Genomic DNA, 19,917 nt, shown 5'->3' on the forward strand with positions numbered 1-19,917 from the left:
CCCCAGCCACAAGGCATGCCGAGGAAAATGGCCTCGTGTGCCATGCTCTGCACGCATGCCTGGGGTTGCCAACCCCTGATCTACAAGATGCATCCGCTCCTGTCCAGGCTCTTCACCTTGACTGGAAACATCAAGGGGAACACCACTCGTGCCCCCTTCCCCTTCACTCTTGCACCCAGAGCCCTGTAGGCATTCTTGAGCTGTTCAGGGTCTGCGCTGTCAGTATCACTGGTGCTCACACATGGATGAGCAGCATGAAGTAGTCGTCAGAGCGTCAGGTGAGTCTTGGCAACCTTTCCGTGGTATCTCAGATCTGGGCTCCAGGCAAGCAGCAGACTTCCCGGGACAAAAGGTCAGACCAGCAGATGGATCCCTCCATCCCCTCCAAAAGGGAGTCTCCAACCATCACCACCAATCACTTCCTCTTCATGGCAGTGGTCTCAGTACTCCCCACTTCAGGGATTTCTGGCCTGGCCTCTTCCACTAATGGAATGCGCTCTTCCTCTGTTGCTAGCGCTCCAGATCTGTTCTCCAGGCAAGCCACTGCATGTAGGGATGACGACTTGTTGCCAGAGGTCGCAAGCTTCCACCTTCCTGGGAGTCCATGCCCTCTTCCTTTTCTAGCACTGCCTCTAGCAGTCCTTCCTCCACAATCCTAGGTTTTTTCAAGCATGGAATCAATGAAGTCCTTGTGGCAGAGAATGCTTCAGAGCCTTGCTATGTCCTCCTGTGGCTCTCTCCCAGAGGGACACCACCAGAAGGCATGGCTCAAATCGCAGGCACTCCCCCACCTGGCTGACACTGGAAGGAACCTGCCAGCCACAGCCTGCAGAGCACCAAACCAAGACCTGGGTGGAAGCCTTGACAGCGTGCAATCCTGCCTGGATAGACACCTCCCAGGTGCAAGCAGAGGAAGAACTGGAAGTGGCAGCGGCTCTGGGATTGCAACATCCTCCAGCCATCTCCCTGGGTCTTCTAATCTGCTGCCCCTCACTTCCTGCCTCTTTGCAAGCAGACCTCCTCTAGCAAAATCCTCTGTAGTTGGCCTGCTTGCTGTTCCTTGATCCTGAAGGGATCCTTTTCCCTGCAAACCTTTCCTCTCAGCAAGCTTACATTGAAGGAATGCAAGAGAGTTTCCAAATCAACTCCCTAGCAAACTCCCCCTCACTCTGGACTCTAGTTTAACAAGGGACTCTAGTTAAACAAGTATTGGTCTAGCTGCTGAGTTTTAGCTGCTTAAAGTACAACTATGTAGGTTAGTTTGTTTCAATTACATATATTAAGGAAAAAAAGAAAAAAAAATATTTTATAAGTTTCCCTTCATAGAGGCAGGCAGCAAACTGACCTGCAAACTGTTTTTTGTTTTGTTTTGGGTTTTTTTGTTTTTTTTATAAAGGAAATTTTGTCATGCTCCAAGTCAAATCAAATCCAAACCTGTGAATCATTCAAGAACCAAATGTGGCCCTACTACAAGCAAACATCCTCTACCCCCCACCTGGGGCTTCAGGTGCATCCAAGTCCTTCGGCAGGCATCTTATGTACAGGCCCAAGCCTGAAAGCTTGAGGTTTGGATGCCCCAGTTTTGCTTGCTCCTGTGGCCACATGGCTGATGGCAAGCCATGAAGAAGTCTCCCATTTCCATAAAGTTGGCATGTAGCCAAGATCCTCCCACTGGAACCTGGCCAGTGGGAAGCTAACTATGAAGTTCTCATAGGAAGTCCTGTCCACAAGCAGACAAGGGTGCAACTCTCCACTACACGGTGCCATTTTAAGTGCATTACCTCAGTCATGGTATTTCCCCTGCCAGACCTGCAAACTGCTTGCAAACTGTCCTGTTTGCTCTCCCTGTTCCATGCTCCCCTGATCTCTTGGAGTGCCTCCTATATACCTCACCTGGGCCTGGACTGGCTAGGCCCCTTTGTTAGGGCCTTTTGTGGCACCCAGACAGCAATCAATCAGCCCTCTCAGCTGCTCAGAACACACACAAACACAGCTCAGCAAGCAACCCTCGGCAACCCAAACACACTTTTCACCTTTATAAGATAGTTCTCAGAATAAACAACAATAAATGATGACTAGAAAGGCAGTTTTTTCTTAAAGGCCAGCATCTTCAAGTAATTCATTTTAGATGGTACACAATTTACCTTGCTGACTGAATAACAACTGGAACTTCAACAAGCTTAACTCATTACTCCAGAGAAAGATCATGTTTCCACATACAACAAGACAGAAATAATCAGGAAAGAGAGACTGATCTTTCCAAGAGCAAGTTTAGTTTGGTCATTATATCTTGTTTCAAATTTTCAGGGGACTGAAGAGACACTAAAACATTTCTGCAAGTCACATACCTTCTGAAGAACTTCAGACATTAGAACAAGTTTATTTTCCATTATGACCTGTCTATATTAAGGCATGACAGTGGATCAAGCTGTCATGACTAACACTGATCTGCCCTTCACAAGGCAGACTCATTAACACACCAAGTTAAGTGACTGTTTACAAATTTTGTGCTTTTCAAAAACCATGCTTGAATGGAAACTTGACTCTTAGTTACTCTAACCATGAGTGAAAGCTGTTGACTTGCCCTGAAGGAGGATAAACAACAAAACAGTTCCAAAACTCAACAAGCAATTACATAATCTGGGGTTCTACAATACAAAACGTGCATCAACCATATCATGTAGCAGGGACGAGTCCTCACAAACAGCTAACACAGAATCCTTATACAAAGTACACTACCCCACTTTAAAAAAAATAAATAAAAAGTTGCATGGAAGGACACCAGGACAAACGCAGTTAATTTACTTCAGGATACCTCTGTGCACTAAACTTACCACCCCAGCAGCTGTATACTCAAGTACACAGTGCTGCTATGGATAAAATACCATCCAAGCCAGAAGCGATGTAGCCACATCAACATGACCTTGTTGATAAGCTAATTAAGTTGGAGACATGCAACCTGGCCTCATCACTCAGTAATATTTTAGCTTGGCCAAAGTACTGCGCAGACATGGCTACGTCACTTCCAGTTTCAGAAGCAGCCTATTCAGAACACCCAATCACATGCCAGGACACAAATGCCAGGGATGGGACATTTACCATGTAGATATAGCCTCAAAAACCAAAGAAGAATTCCAGATTTGGTGCTTTTAATACTATTATGAAAGAACAGCTTGATAGCAATCCTGATAACTGCATGCACGTTTGTCTTCTCATCTCATCAATGCCAACTTGATAAAGCATTTCTTAAAAAAAAAAACACCTGTTTTTAAACCAAGCAGAGTTTAATTCTGGATGCCTCAAAACTGTGGGGCTTGTATTTTCAATATTTTCTGATCTACTCAAAATGAGAGAGAGTAAATTCTCCAAATCTAAATCAGTACAACTTCCTAAGGACTCTTCAATGCTGGCTCATTGAATTTTTCTAACTGCATTTCATTGTACATTGATACCACAGCATAGCTTCCTTGTGGCCAACATATACACTTGACATACAAATGCTTACCATGTCCACCAGTATTTAATATATTAAATGTTACCTTGCCAATCATTGTACTCAAATCTCCATCGCTCAAGAGAGGATTCTGGGTGTCTCCAACTCGAGATGGATCTTTTGTTGCTTTGTCATTGCTAAAAGTTCTCCACTCTGATCCTACATCTATGACCCGGTCACCTGGGTTAAAAAAAAAATAGTAGCAGTTTGTCCCACTGTAATACATTATTTCACTAGGCTTCAGGAACTTTGAGCCTCACAATTCACCTCTCTGATCTATCAGTTACAAGCAGATCATGTCATTCCCCCAACATAGCATGTGGGACGGGCAGTGGACAGCACCTATTTAACTCTACAGAGTAACGGTAAAGGGCAGCCAACAGAAAAAAGTGGTAGTGAAAGCTACAGAGAGGCTTTATGTAGTAAATGAAACTACACAGAGAGGAAGAATGTAAGTAGGGTAGGAATTTAGCCAGAACTCATAGGGTTAACTTTCCTATTCTTGCAATATGCCAGGGAATCTTTCATGAACAAAAAAGGAATTGAGATCTTGGTTTTAAGAAGGCCCATCCCAGAGCTGTCTATGGACATCTTAGGACAGTAGTTAATATTAAACTTGAAGCTAAGTATGCCAACTACTAAAACATCACTACTGCTTATGCACCAGTTCTGTTCCTTGGGGTTCTCATACAAGTTCTGACCAAGTGTGACTGGAAGATAGTTTCAATATTTTGCAGCACCACACACAACATGGATGAGCAACACTTAAAATGCTTCCCCCTACAATTCTTCAGCTAGTTAACAGATTAATTCAGAGTAAGCAGAAAAAGCATTAAACACATTATCTGAAGAGATCATCTAATTTACATAGCGTCTTGCATTTCCACCGCTGCACCACAACAAAGGACCATGGAGTGAACATATGGGGATATATGTTGTTGTACCTTGCATACAGCTTTCCCCACCCCACTTTTCTTCTCTACTCCAAATCTCTCCTGGATGATGTAGAAGCTTCAAAAATTGTAAAACACTGGGCACGTCCATATGTGTATTTTAATGTAATGCAATAAACTCCAGCACTTATTGTGCTAGAGTTGTTGCTTCTGGGTGCTGCATTTAGATGTGCTCCTGGGATCACAGTAAGTAGAGCCAGGTCTGAGCAGCCTCAGCTAACAGGATCCAGGGGTTAGCCTGCTAGCCTAGGGCTGCTCCAACCTAACTTGCTGCAGAGGGGTTAGTTGGGTCACAGGGGTGCTCAAGTGCAGGGGTAGACAGCAGGCAGCCCCCACACTGAAGTCCCTTTGTGTCGCACCCAGCTGGGTCAGCATCTACATGTAAGCTGCTAAAGAGTAATAACTGGAGGAAAAAACTCCACAGCAGGATAGTATTTGTATTTAGAAGCACTACCCTACTGCAGGGTTTATTAGTTTACTCCAACTGAATAGCTCTGCACATGTAAGCACCAAGATGTTTACTGTGGAGCTCATCAGCGTACTCACAGTAAATGTCTAATGTAGACATGCTCACTGGCACGTCATCTTGGTCTGCATTCAATTTCTGTCAGCATTGTTGATTAGGATAGCAAAAGAAAGGTCATACCCATAATCAACTCAGCTAAATCAGCAAAAGCTCTAATGCAGATAGCTATTCTTTCATTAGTATAGCTTATTCCATTCATTAGCTACATTTTTGCTATGGGACTTCACATGCACAGCTCTACTAGCAACTAATTTTAAGCTTACAGAAGGCACAAGAGAGAAGTGGAGATATACTGCACATAACCTAGTTATTATTGGGTTTTAATTATTATTTAATTTCTTAATTTTATTCATGTATCATTAGAAAGAGACTTCAGTGAAATAAACTAGCGCAGACAAAGTTTAAGGAAAGATTCTGCAACACTGTCCTTCTAAAAGAAATTTCAGTGTCTTGTCAAAAGAACATTTGTAAAGAGTATATAGTTGTGACTGAATGACAAATTTCCAGAATGGACATCTGCTTAGCATAGACTGTAGAGGCTGCTTTACTCATGATGATTGCTTAATACTCTCACAGAAGCAGGTCAGGTAGCAAGGCTGTAGCATAAGAAAATAATTATTTATTTAGCCATTGAATAAGAAATCCAGATGCACTTGGGATAACATGAGCAATAATAGAAAGACAGTGGAACTCAAAAGTAGCAATATTTACTTAAATTATGAAACACAAAGCTGCCCTTCAAAGACTTAATAGAATAAACATAGTGAGGACAATGAAAGGATGCAAATGTAATTTTCTCTTTTTAGGGAGAAAGAGACTCTGAAGAATTCTCTCTTTGTAAAAGATTATGTGAGGAATATACATGACTGAAGGTCGTTCAGTTAAATAACTAGAGATAAAAATCCTTAAAATGTTAACACAAATAGCAGTTATTTGTGAAAGACTTCCCTTACTGAAATAACCTAAACTTAATTTAACAGTCCATTATTATAGGAAACTGTCTGGCATAACTATATTCAGATCTAAGCTTTACCTCAATATTTAAGTGCTTTGACAAAAAAAAAAAAAAACCTGTAAAGGAAAGAAAAAGAAAAATGCAACAGTTAGCTCTGCCTTCTAGAGTGTAAAAGCAAAGACTGAGAACACTGCATGTAAGGTAAGGAAGACAGATATCCATTTTTTCCGCTACACAAATCTTCCCCTTGCAAACTTTAACAAAATCAGCAAACAGCATGCTTTTCTGGCTCTCGGACTCTTTGTAAATATTTGATTAAGTAGTGCTCCTTCTATGGCCTAGCAGTAACTTTACTTCAAGACAGCCCTCCAATACTGTTTACAGCATCTAAAAAAAGCAAAATGTACTTAAAATTCTGGCATAGTATAAATAGAACACTGAGTACAGGGCAATGATGTAATTTTTTTCCACACAAGTGGGAATGACCTAAATGACTCACTCAGGGATCTGCCTCTTGTGAGTTATGAGCTATTCCCGCTCTAATGAAAAGTGTTCTATCACTGCCTACTTTGGCAAAAATATTACGAAGCAGAAGACTAAGATTACTACACCAATCTAGTGAGAAAATTAGTTAGAACAAACCACTGAGTGTAATATATTTGTGGAACTGAGATGTAACATTCAAGTATTTTACACACAGAGAAGAAATTAAATATATACAGGGTGATTGTTTATTCTATGTCAAAAATCAGTATTTCACTGAAAATACATAAAGGTCCTAGGACATGTATTCTGTCCTAAACAGTCATCTCCTACCAAAAAGAATGAAAAGAACAGACCATACCTCTTAACATAGGCCAAGAAACAAGTCCAATGAGTACAGACCTACTCAAATCGTGATTTCGCAGCATTTACAAAACCAGGCAATTTCTGTGAAAGCCACGTAGGAAAAAAAACTTACCAAAAATAAAATGCTGGCTCCCCAGTGGCCAAAAGCCTTGCACAAAGAGGCTACCAGCACAAATGTGAGCAGGCAAGATGGCTGCCACCCTTGCCCCTCACCACTGACTTACTGATGGCAGCCTGTCACATGGCTCCACCACTCTCCACCAATTAGTGGCAAATGTGTATGACAGACAGCCCTCAGCCAATCAGTGGTGAGGGGCAGGGCTGTATAACAGAAAGCCCTCACTAAGTGGGGGTGGTAAAGCCCTCAACCATTCAGTGGTGTTGCCCCCTCCCCACCATAAGCCCATGAAATTGGCGGCCAACCCAGCGAAATCAGCCAACCGCCACTTTGAGTTGGATAGACACCAACCAATGAGTGTTTCTAACCATGAATACATATTTTCCTGCCAGTAGCAAATTACCATTTTAACTAAAGAAAGGACAAAGATTCTTTAAACAAATCAAGTCATTGTAATGTAAATTTAGAGACCAGAAATGAAGTGTTGCCCTGGAATGAAAGTAGAAGACTTCGAAGTTTTAACGTAAGTGTAGAAAACAATGGGAAGGCACAGAATTTACAATGAAAGTTTTGTGGCCAAGTCACCAGACCAAGTACTGAACCACATTTCCTCAGCCTCATCCTACTAAGTGGACTTCCTGTTTGAAGCACCTACAAAACTGAACCTCACTACTGTTTCAACGAAGTATCTTCCCGAGCCCAAGATTAGGAGGCTAAACATTTATTTTAATCTATAAACAGATCATCCAGTATGCAGTTACTTCTTCAAAATACAGTCCAAGTGTTAAAGTCAATTAGACATATGCAAATACAAACAATGAACTTCACTTTAAATTCAGGTTAGTCACCATCTGAAAAGTTCATTTAATAGAATGCAACACTGTGACTCAAAATAGAAGACTTCAGATCAAGCTTTGCTTTTTTGTACACTGCCAAATGTGGTGGAGGTAATACTATAGGAATACGTTGTTCTGTTCAAGCCAACATCTAAAATGAATGTCACTTCACACTTTTTCAATTTTAGTATAAGAAACATCTTTGTATGTTATGGAAACCTTTTGAAATATATTATTAGAAAAAGCTGATAGAAAACGTAGCTCTTCAATGAAGAAAATGTTTTTACAAAAGTACAGCTTATCAGAGTATCCAGATCTTATCTGCCATTATAATAAGAGTGGGTGATACATATTCATTGATTCTGATCTCTACTTGACAAAGTAACTTATCTGCAACATGAAGAAAACTACAGATTCATAGATCATAAACTGAATATGCTTAAACAAAATCTGAAATAACAACAGACTTAACCTACCAGCCATAGAACATTCAAGAATTTATCTTTGTTGAAATATTGCAATTTCTTGTTATGCTTTAATATATTTGCATCAAGTATCGCACCTTATGGACACTGGTATTTCAAATCCGTGAATTCTGCTGATACTGCATAAATTACTTACTTTACAATAAAGCACCAAGTACAGTAGTAAACTTTAAAATGGTTATATGAATAGAAAGTTAATTTTGTTCATATAATTAAGGATTGTGCTGCCATCTAGTGATCACTGAAATTATTTAATTAAAATCAGTGAAATCCCAAGACTTTGAGAAGCTTGAGCAAGCTGAGAAAAACTGTGTAATGAATACCAACATTGACCATCTTCCACATCAATACAGGCTCCTTGGCCATTTTTCCAGGGGATATTTAAGATTAAATGTTTCAGGCAGCAGTCTTTGTTAATAAATAATCTAGCAAGTGGTAATTAACAATCTTGAGCCAATATAATATAGAAAGTTAATAATTCCAAATATTTAAAAAACTAGTACTTCTTTAAAGGCCCAATTTAAAGTTTACAGCTTTATATCCCACAAACAGTATAAGCATATACGTTATCAAAATACATAGTATACCTACATGTATACTACAAACCAAAACCACACTTTGAAAATTATCTCTACAAGCCACTAAAATCACAACCTCAGACAGAATCAAAAGTTGCATGATTATCTTTTGTCCACTTTCCACATGTCGTAAGTTTAATTTTTAAGGCATCTTCTATTTTACTAGATATTTCACACCCTAGTCTAAAGCAGAAACATGTATAATTTGATGGTATCAGGGGTAGGTTTTTTATTTTCTGCCTTCCTTAGGTGCACTGGGTATTGATTACAGGTATGGCTAGGGATTTTGACTGGAGTGTGCCAATACTCCTGCTGGGACTAATATCTGGAAGTTCTTGTCTAGGTCTTACCCTTAGGGTCTGACCAACTGCCGTGTTCAGGATCAGAAGAAAAAAAATAAACACACCTGCCCTCAGGACAGACTGGTACAGATGGGGAAAGGTAGTGGGGACAGTTGCCCACCACTATTGGGGGGTACACCCTCTTGCCTGGATCTCTTGAGTGCATTTAATAACTCTTGCAGCAGCAGGACAATAATAGCCCTCATTCCCTTGCTTTACCTGTGACGGGTTAGGGTATTTGGGGGCAATATGCCTTGTAGTTGTAAAACAGAGTTGATTATGTGGTTTTAGGAATAGGTTATAAGGACTTATATGGGATGATTTAGATCAGGGTCAACTGGCTGCTGGGGGACCCCCCCCCTCATCTGGCCACCAGGGGGTACAATGACCCCAAAAGGTTGAAAACCCCCAATTTAGATAATCCTGCCTAAAGTAGAGGGTTGGACAAGATAACCTCCAGGTCCTTTTCAACCCTACTTTTCTATCTTTTGATGAAAAAAGTATAGTTTCACTGATCCAATCGGAATGATCTGATAGAATGGACCATTAAAATGAGAAACATGAACCCTATAAAAACTCAACCTGTTTTTACTTTGGTCTTCAAAACACTTTTTTAAAAGGTATGCCTTCGTTAATAAACAAAGTTACAGAGATCTCCAGTCACTCAAGAGTTCTATTAGAATAAATATAATTTCCTCCAACATATGTAGCCTTGGATGAATGGACTGTTTAAGAGTGATAATCCAAATGATCATAAAATGATTTTTAAGTTGGAGTAAGGCATTGTTGTTGATCTAGTAGCAGATGGAACTAAAGTGTGTAAAAAAAACCCCAAACCTGGTCTGTTGGCTACCTGATAAAAACAAGATAGAAGAGAAATTATTTACATGCAGAGTTTTACACAGGCTTTTGTTCCATCTGCTACTTAGCTCTGCTGTGTCAGCTTTTCTCCCAGAGACCTAAGAAAGCGTACGGTGATAGTCAAAAGGTTTGCCTAAGTCTATCCCAGATATACATGTTCCAATAAAAAAAATATCACCCACTAAAATTGCTCTGGAGTAACAAGTCCAAGAAAAACATTCAGTGGACAGAACGTAAAGACCACAGCTGAAAGCCTTTGCAGGCTATAATACTAGGACTATTTTACTAGTGAACTAATATGGAATAATAACCATTACAGAAGTATAGATGTTAAGGCACAAGACATTCCTTTCTATGGCTGATGCACTGGGGACAAAAATAACTAGTTTGAACTGGAACTTCTCGTCTTTCCAGTGTCCAAAGGAGACGACTTGTAAAACTGGTTGTAAAGCATGTAGCTCATTAAGAATTTGGACTTGAATGTGAGCAGTAAAACTCATTTACAGAGTGGAGTCATAACATGTCTGTCAATTAAGGACTTGGTCACAAGCTACACATTTTTAGCACTTGTTTTGCATCAGTTTTGATTTGATTCTATTCCAGGAGTATAAGGAAAAATTTTAATTTGGCATTTTCCCCTCATTTTGATGGTAAAGAGAAAGGGGGGGATATCTATATATGGAAGGAACATGCTTCATTATTCTCATGGCTGCAAGTAGAAAAACCATCACCCTTTTTAATGGCTACTTCCACATAGTAAGAAGGTATGGTACACATGCCCTTAATTCAAAGCCTTATGCCCAGTCTACAAGTTACTATAAGGCCTCTTCTGCTTTCTTTGTGAATAAACAAACAGTTTGCCTTTCTGATAACCACCTTTAAATTATCTTATTGTATCTGTTTGTTTCTTTTACAATCTCAGTCTAACATCATCACAAACCTGTGATCAAAATACTAACAGGCAAGTTGGAAATCAAGTTAGAGATATGAAAGCCCAGTTAGCCTTCAGCAGAGCCAAGCACAGTGTGGCAGGGAAAGGGAGGGAAGGGAAGCCACGTGATGCCCCAGCAGGAACTGGAAGGCAGCAAGAGAGAAAGAGAGAGAAAGAAGTGAGGAGGAAGGGAGGGGAACAGTAGGGACTAGTACCCCCCTGGCCTATGAGACTGAAGAGAAAAACAGTGGGTAGCCCAGTGACTAGGTCAATTAAGCAATTAGTTTCCCATTCACAGGTGCTCTCCCCCTCCTAGCCCTCCACTTCAGGTGAGCTGTGCTGTCTGCCACATACACCTCCTCCGCACCACCTTCCCCTACAGCAGTGGTTCCCAACCTCTTTTTTTGCGCAACACCAGACGGGGGACCACCAGAAGCAGAGTCCCCAGCCAGCCCAGAGGCAGTCCCAGTGAGGGGACCTGGTGGTTACCCCAGGAAGGGGTCTCCATGAGAGCACAGGGCAAGAGAGGGCCTGAGGATTTACTTACAGAGTCGGCGTGGACAAAGGAAGCCTGAAGTGAAGACTGGAGTCCGGCAGGACCCAGCAGTAACAAAATCCAGACTCGGCTGACTGACTGCAAGTACCAAACCCGGGAAAAAGGCAACGCGCTGGGGGACGGAACGGTACCAAAGCCGGACAATATATAAAAATGGAGGAAAAGGGGACTGTAGGAAGCGCTCAGGGTAGAAACACCGCCCCTATCCTGCAGCCATAAAATTCCGAGAACCAGAGCACCGAGAAGGTACAGGACATCAACTTTAACAATACAGGTGATGACATTGTTGTTGGCATTAGGCGGGGTGTAGGGGAGGCGGGACCAAATATCTTCCTCCCAATCAGAAATTAGTTAACATCTAAGACATGACAGGCGAGGCCCCCTGGGGAACCAACCCAAAGTCACCCCAATAACCAAACTGTTTATTCCTAAGAACAACGGCGAGGTTTGAGAGGAACCCCCATACGTGACGCCCGGGTAGAGACACAGGAGGCTACAGCCACCAACAGGACCTCCCAACCCAGTCCTGCGGGGGCTGCTGAAAGCAGAACATGGTGGTGGCCCAGGAGCAGGGGACCCACCATTGGCCCCTCTGTGCACAACAGCACTGCCCCACCCACCCATCGCACGCATGAGTGTGTGTACAGCTTTGCAACCCTACTGAGAACCTCCCGCAACCCTGATTTGGGTCGTGCCCCAAGGTTGGGAACCAATACCCTACCAAGGGCCCAGGGAGCTGCTCCCAGCAGCAGCCATGCCTGAGCTGCTGTGTTATCAGTTACCCATTTAATCAATACAATTAGAGTACGTTAAATGGATTTTTTTTAAAAGATAATTACATCCCTAACTCAAGTTCACCTGCATCAGGGGTGCTCAACATTTTGGCTCTGTGGGCCAGATGAGGCATGTGAGGCTAGTCCACAGGCTGGACTGGAGCCCGTGTGGCACAATCAGGCTCCAAAGGCCCCATGGCACCTCTGCTGGCTCCATGCACAAGGCAACTGCCTAACGGGGCTCCTCATGGGCCAGGTCTAGCCAAGGGCTAAGGACCCTTGATCTATACTGCTCAGCAGTGCCCTTCTGCTTATTCCATGCCCTTTTCTTCCTATGCTTTATTTGGGAGAATAACTTAACTTAGGCACATTCTTATCCCCCTGGCTCACTCTTTGTCCCCTTTAATTCCCACCCCAGCCTCTCCAATCACCTTTCCCTCTAACTAGCATGCCAGTCCACACTGTAGTAGCAGAAAAGAAAAGAAGCACTGCATTCATTTGTCAAGATAGCATATTTCTTTGCCTGAAGCTTCTGGACAAAAGGTTTTCCCACATTCTGTGTGAAGCATTAAAGAAATACAGTGTACACTTTAAACTAAGAAGTTCCATACCAGCATACAAAGCACAAAAGAGGTATTACACTGTACTTCCTATGAAGAGAAGCTAATAATTTTGACAGTAGGGCAGGTGAAGTTAGTAAAATAAGAATTCCCCCATGATTTTATATCAGACTTGAATCTCAATAATCGAACCATTTCTTTAGTTAAATTTATAGTCTATTCAGATTAACAATCTGGAATCAATGCACAAATCCCACTGATAACCAATGATCCCTTGACCATGTAATTCAGAGCTAGAGGGTTGAAAATTAGCACCTGGGAGACAAAGTTGTGGTTTCTGAGCAAAGAGGAGAAAAAGCCTCAGTGGTCTAAAAAGAAAGACACCTCCAGCTGAAGAGGAAGGGAGCTCTTCCTTGACTAATTTAATGCTTGCAGTGGTAAAATATTCATCACTGTAGCTATATGGACTTTAGAGAAGTAAAGGAAATCTGTCTTAAAAAAACAGCAAAATGAACAACTGTTCTAGGACACAGTGAAAAATACTATACAACTGAAAAGGGCAATATTAATCAACAACCATTTTTATCAGGTTAGTAAATGCAACATTTTAGCTCTTCAAACAAAGAGGTATTTAAATAACTGTAAAATCTATTTAAAAGCCCATTTAGAAACACTGTCTCCAATAGTAGTGTTACCTTGCCAAGACATTGGTTTAAGTAGTGACATAAACCAGTACCAACCACTCTTTGTTTACTTCATCGTTTTGGGGATGTATTGCCTACCTGGCACAGAATACTTTTTTTTCTAATTCTGTACATGATACAAGGTCAAAGAAGAAATATCAATAAAAGCAGACTAAGTCAACTTCTAGGCTATGCTTTTGTATACTTAATAAACGAAAGATTAAGAGTGGTGGTTTCAAGTTTTCTTTAAAACCAAATCAATGATTTAAGGAAAAGTGACACTACATCACTTGATTTAGATGAGGATTTCATTAGAAATTCAACTTAACCAAACTGTGGCATTTGATCTACCTTCTTTCCAAAAATTAAGTCATGTGCCAATGTATTTTACCACAGAATCCTCTACGCAGAACCAGATTTCTGCCTTTACCGTAGCTTCTTGCATACAACATGCACTTTTTTAACAAAAGTGGCATCTGGAAATTGGGGTGGACATTATAAGCAAGGAAATAGTAATAGCAGTAAGGAAGGGATGGCAGGTAGAAGTAAAACTGCACCTGCTCCACAAGTGCACAATGAGCACACTAGGCTCCCTACCTGCTACTACTCAATAACTTACAGAATTTATCAGCATTTTCAAGGAAAGATCATTTTTGAAGGATAAAGCAAAGTAAAAAAAAAAAAGAAGATATGGGAGTTTTGCATTCTGGGGAGTTTTGCATGGGAGAAAATACAGCATATTTGTGTTTAGAAAAAGATTCAAATGCTATCATTTCAGAATGAATGTCACTTTTTTGCATCTAGCTTCTTTATTTGTCTACTTTCTTAAGACAATCTTACCAATGCTGAACTCCACCCCACTACCACCACACGCACTAGGATAAAAAGGCCCAACAGGCAACTGAAATCAGCGCATTCACTGCTATTCATAAACAGAACGTAGAAAATCCATAACGGAGCTGTTCTCCTTATTCTGAGGTACTGGCTTGTGGGATGAATCACTGAGCCAGGACTTTATAGCACCAAATGAAATCCAAACCACCACCTTATACCTAGAAATAGCGTATATCCTGTGGAGGACAATCATTAAATCTGCAGCAGCAAACATGCAGGAGCTCCATGGACTGAAGGAAAGATTTTCTTCTACTGTTTTAGAACTTACCTGCTCTAGACATTTATAAAGTGCAAAACAGAGATCTGAGTCTCTATCCGTTCCTTTTTAAAAGGCCCATAAGAGATTAACAGAAGGGAAGTTATGTTAAAAGTTCATACTTATTTTTCATGCTTTAACTACCTGAAGGATGGTTGCAAAGAGGATGGAGCTAGACTATTTTCAGTGGTGACAGATGACAGAACAAGGAGAACAAGGGAGGTTTAAGTTTGGATATTAGGAAAAACTCTCTCACTAGGCAGGTGATAAAGCACTGGAACAGGCTGCCTAGAGAGGTGGTGGTAGAATCTCCATCGTTGGAGGTTTTTAAGGCCCAACTTAACACAGCCCTGGCTGGAACAACCTGGTTGGGGATGGCCCTGCTTTGAGCAGAGGGTTACACTAGATGACCTCCTGAGGTCCCTTCCAACTCTAATTGTCTATGAGACTATGACTATATGCTTGGTAAATGCTCTCTCTGGTTAATATAATTTTTAGCACATATTTAATAATTTTCCAAATAAATGAATTCAAACACAAAATACTCAACATGTGGGGGAAAGCTCAACTACTAAGAAAGGCAAGTCAAAAGAAGAAAAACTGAGTTCAGTTTTTCAAAATACAAGTAAATGCTAAATCCTTCCAATTGTTTTTTTGCAATCAAGGCAAAAAATGAATTTTACTGCCATGCAAAGTATAGAACTCTACCTGTAAGAGAGGGAAAACCCTGTTTTCCACAAAAGCAGAGCAAAAACAGAGAATCTAAATTTAGTTTTAGTATCCAAGCCACTAACATAATTCACCCAGGCATCAATGCTTACATTATTATATTTTATTAAATCTGGCAACCAAAAACTCTAATCATTTTAAAATAAATACATTTATCAAAGCTGTTGATCCCAAAGAAAAACCACCCAAAAATTTCTGATGGAATAAGTTTAAGAAATATCTGTTCCTGAACCAATTTCACAGCAGCTGCATGCCAGCAGCGCTTTGCCTCTTTCCACAGAAACAAATACAAGATGACTGAGGTTAAGAGAAAATTTTAAACTAACACCACCAAGATGAACTGTTCTAAGCAATGTCACAAAGAAAACAAAAAACAAACAGCTTCAGCTTAATTTATACAGTCAACAACTTTGAAAATACATGAACATGGAGTTAATAGTAGTAAGGCACATACAGGAAAACATTTAGCACATTTCAATAGGAAACCTTGTTTTGGGTGTTTACATGCTCGACAGAAAAAGGTTTATATCTAAACCTGCAGAATTCACAATGTTTAGAACAGAACTTAAGGTAGCACTACTGATGCAGACATATAATATTAAAAAGTCTATATATATCTATCTATCTATCTATCAGTCAACTTATTTTGACATAAATTACCAAAAAATTCTCTATTGTAATACACTTATATTTAATCTGTTTTCTCTTTGTCTGAAGAGGGTAAATACGTTACATATTGTTTATGGCACCAGCTCTAACTCCTCAGGTCTAAATCAGGCACAACTCAGAAAGGGGTACACCGATAATTTTTTGGACAGATACCGATGGCTGATTATTGAGCAGCCATATTGGCCGATACCAATCCGATTGCCAATATGCAGCCCAGCAGCATGGAGAGCACCATCCAGCTGGTAAGTCTGTTAGGTGAAGGAGCATTGGGGAGGGAAGGGGCATGGTAGTGGGGCAGATTGACGGCCCCATAGTGAGGGAGAGAGTGGGGTTGGGGCTCCACAGCCTGGGCTGGGCAGGGCACGGGACAGAGCCAGCAGTTCATCCAGGGGACACAACTCCCGCAATTGTGCGCACCCCCGGGAGAGGCATGGGGGGCGTGTGCCCCTCCCCCATTCTCACCTCGCGCACAGATCTGGCTGCCCAATGCGGCTCAGGGCCTCCCACTCCTCCTGTGCTCCTGGGGCTAACAGAAGGGTCTGCAGAGGTGGTTACCAAAAATGAGACCCTGCAGGAATAGCCTCAGCAGTGGGGTATCAAAAGTTTCAGAAACACTTGATTAGACTTAGGGAAAAGGTTTCATGTGAAGAAAGGCAAAGAAAAGGGATGCGTTTACCTTAATGTTGAGATGTATTAAAAAACAAGGAAGTTATACAAGAAAATACATGTATAGTGAAAGCGGATCAGAAACATTTATTTGCAGTACTATAATATAAAAAATATAAACATGAGATGATTGGTGAAAATGAAAGTGCCCATCTGTTGTAAAGGTGTCATTCTGCTTCTTTACACAACATATATCAGGTTTGTAAAATTAGGGCCAAAGGATATCATTGAAACAAAGTGCTAACAAAATTCAAAAGATGACTAGTATTTATTTGGATGACATCCAAAGCTATGACAGAACTGATTTGCAAAAATAACTGTTTTGGAAGAAATACAAACCCTCATCCTTCAGGACAGAAACCAACCTCTAATGGGAGGCTACACGTCTTTGGTCTAATCTTTGTTCTAATCAGTTAAACTAGAGGATCTCAGACTTCTTAAAAGCAAGGCACTCCTAGGAAAATGCCAGCTCTTAGTTTTCACTCATTTTTGGACTATGAAAAAAGTAACAGAACAATTCTTCTGTTGCAAAGAATTCCAAAGTACTACAACAGGTCGGAATGCTTTTATCATTATTTAATATGCCTGGGTTTATCTGGTAAATCATGTTTGCACAGGCATCCTGGCCACACTTGAGAATCTCATGGCACCCTGGTTGAGAATCACTGAGTTAGACCTTCCTTGTGAGCAGATTATTCCCTAAAGTGTCTTGTGGCCAGTTTCTTGCACCTCCTCTGAAATAACTGGCACCAGTTACTGGTAGAGACAGGATTCTGGTCTAGGCTTCCCACAATGGTCCCTAACTGAATATGGCAATTCCTATGTTTCTTTGTACTAAAGGCTTCAAAATATTTTGAAGGATATCCACTAGCCTAATGTCTTTAGCTCTATCTCTTAGCAAGGTGAGGCCCAAGATTTAAAAGTCAGAACCCTTGCTCAATATTTCATTTCCATTAATGCATCTCAATGTACACCCTACCATCCTACTGTCATGGCTATGCCTCGTAATACAGTCAAGTCTTCAACTGTGCCCAGGTTACATAATATGACCCTAAAACGTAACATGGTCAACCTCTAGTACCGCAAAGGTCAGAGGTTTCAAGAGCAGCAGTCAACTTTCTTCTTCATAATGTGGGCTTCTAGTCAACAACAGACACTTTATACAACTGATTGGTTTAACAATATAATGTATTACCAGAAAAAACACCTACTTAAAATGGTAGATTTTTAGCTAAGGGAAAACACTTCTGCAATAAGGACTTCTAATTTATTAATGTCTTATGCACACAAAAGTTAAGTAAAAACAAATAAGTCTTCATTTTTTTTAAAGGGAACTGCAATAACCTGAATGATTACTTACCTACTACTAGTCCACATTCTGAACATATCATGTCTCCAGCTCTGTAATCCTCTACTAAAATTGAATCTGGATGGTTTGGGCAAGTTACTCTTGGAAGAACATCCAAACTAAAAAAAACAAAGAAAAATATTCAGATATTTTATCTGCCGACAAACTTTAATCAATGTCTGTGTTTCCAAAGACTATTCACATCTAACAGGAAACCTCTATTTCAGTGATAGTGCAAGAAAAAAACCCTTCAAACCATACCCCATTAATACCATTTTTAATCTGCATCACAAATTAGCTGAGTAATAAATAAAAAAAACATGTAAATGATACGACTGGATGATATCCAGGGCTGTGGTTAGTATACATAAGAAACATTTGGTAGCCTAAGACCTGGAAGAAATTAAGACTGACACATATTTTGTGATCTAAAATCTAAGTGTCTTTCAAATAAAATGTTCACTGCCCACAATGTTTTAGAAAACAAAAAAAAAAAAAATATTGCTGCTTACAGGACAATACCATTGCCACATCATATGAAATATTTAAAGAAAAAACTACCTTTAAACAAACGTTAGCAATCTCAAAGCAGAAACAAAATCACCAGTTTATAAAAGGGATTAGGAAATGGTCGACTAGGATAATGGGATGAACTAAAGTCCTGTTCCAGGACTGTTTCTGCCTTCATACAAATATATTAAAAACCAAAATAAATGTAATTGAATATATAATAGGAAAAATAATCCAGCTGCAACAAAATGTTAATACAAGGCAAAAACAGCTACAAAGTATCAGTGTCAGACAATATACAAAATGTGCACTAACTACAATGTAAGAAAAAGCATTTGGAGTGCCCCAAATTCACTTCCAGTTTACACAGGATTTCAAAGCTATAATCTTGCTAACAGATAAAAGTACATATTGACATTAAGCACTGGTCAAATCCTACTATGGGAAAATATTTTCACTAAACATTTTACAAGTAGATACCCTATAAAAAACACTGTTGACAGTATATGGATCCTAGAAAATGTAGTCAGGTTGTGAGGTTTTAAGATGATCGCATTTAATTGGTATAGTAATTTTTTTTTTTTAATTGGATTCTTCAATTCATTAAAGCTATAGGTGCTATCTACTAAAATGAAGGGCAGCAACTCATCAAAACAGAGAGATTTGGTCAAAAAAAATAAGTGGCTTTCTTATCAGTACTAGGCAAACTACTACCACAATACTCCAACTACTAATTATTTCTTAAATGTAGAAAGTAAACATTTAAGCTACAAACATAGTCATTTACATATTAAAAAAATACAACGATTTTTTTTTTCTAGCTGCTTCTTGAAAACCTTGTGTAAAGGCCTGGTAAAACAACTGCTTTCCCCACCATACTCTAGGCTGCTAATGTTTCATATGGCCAGACTAAATGACAAAGCATCACACGCAACCAGTTAATAATTTGTCATTACACAAGAGGCCGTTGGCATTGTAAATAAAAAGAGAAGTAAAGCCACAAGCTTTACAGAAGTCAAGGGCAGGCGCGGTTTCATTTTGTGCAGTGGTGTCCAACAGCTTGGAGGATGCCCGTTTTCCCAAACCTACGCCAAGCCAGCACGGCTCCTAGACCACCCATCTGGAGTCCTGCGTGTCCTCATACGCGGGCTGAAGCACCTCGGCCAGCCGTCGCCGGGTCACTTAGCGCAGTGATAAAAGCGCCGCAAAACTCGGCCTAAAGCAGATTCCTCCGGCAGCGCCCGAGAAGTCGGCCGAGCTGGGGGCACGAGCCCCTTCCCGGCGCGGAAGGGACCGGGTCAAGCACCAGATCCAGTGGCAGCGCCGGAGCGGAACCGACACGGGCGC

General features: G+C 40.6%; 1 protein-coding gene across 1 annotated transcript in view; it reads right to left on the reverse strand.

The window, feature by feature from the left end:
- Positions 1–19,917, reverse strand: part of GTF2B (general transcription factor IIB) — a 32,873-nt gene that overhangs the window by 12,653 nt on the left and 303 nt on the right. Inside the window, exons 2-3 of the mRNA XM_006032317.3 lie at positions 18,073–18,179; positions 3,540–3,673 (exon numbers count right to left, since the gene is read on the reverse strand). Coding sequence (XP_006032379.1) covers positions 3,540–3,673; positions 18,073–18,179 — 241 coding nt within the window. The remainder of the gene's footprint in view (positions 1–3,539; positions 3,674–18,072; positions 18,180–19,917) is intronic.

This window comes from Alligator sinensis, unplaced genomic scaffold (assembly GCF_000455745.1).
Source record: "Alligator sinensis unplaced genomic scaffold, ASM45574v1 scaffold736_1, whole genome shotgun sequence".
In the NCBI taxonomy this organism is placed as follows: domain Eukaryota; kingdom Metazoa; phylum Chordata; order Crocodylia; family Alligatoridae; genus Alligator; species Alligator sinensis.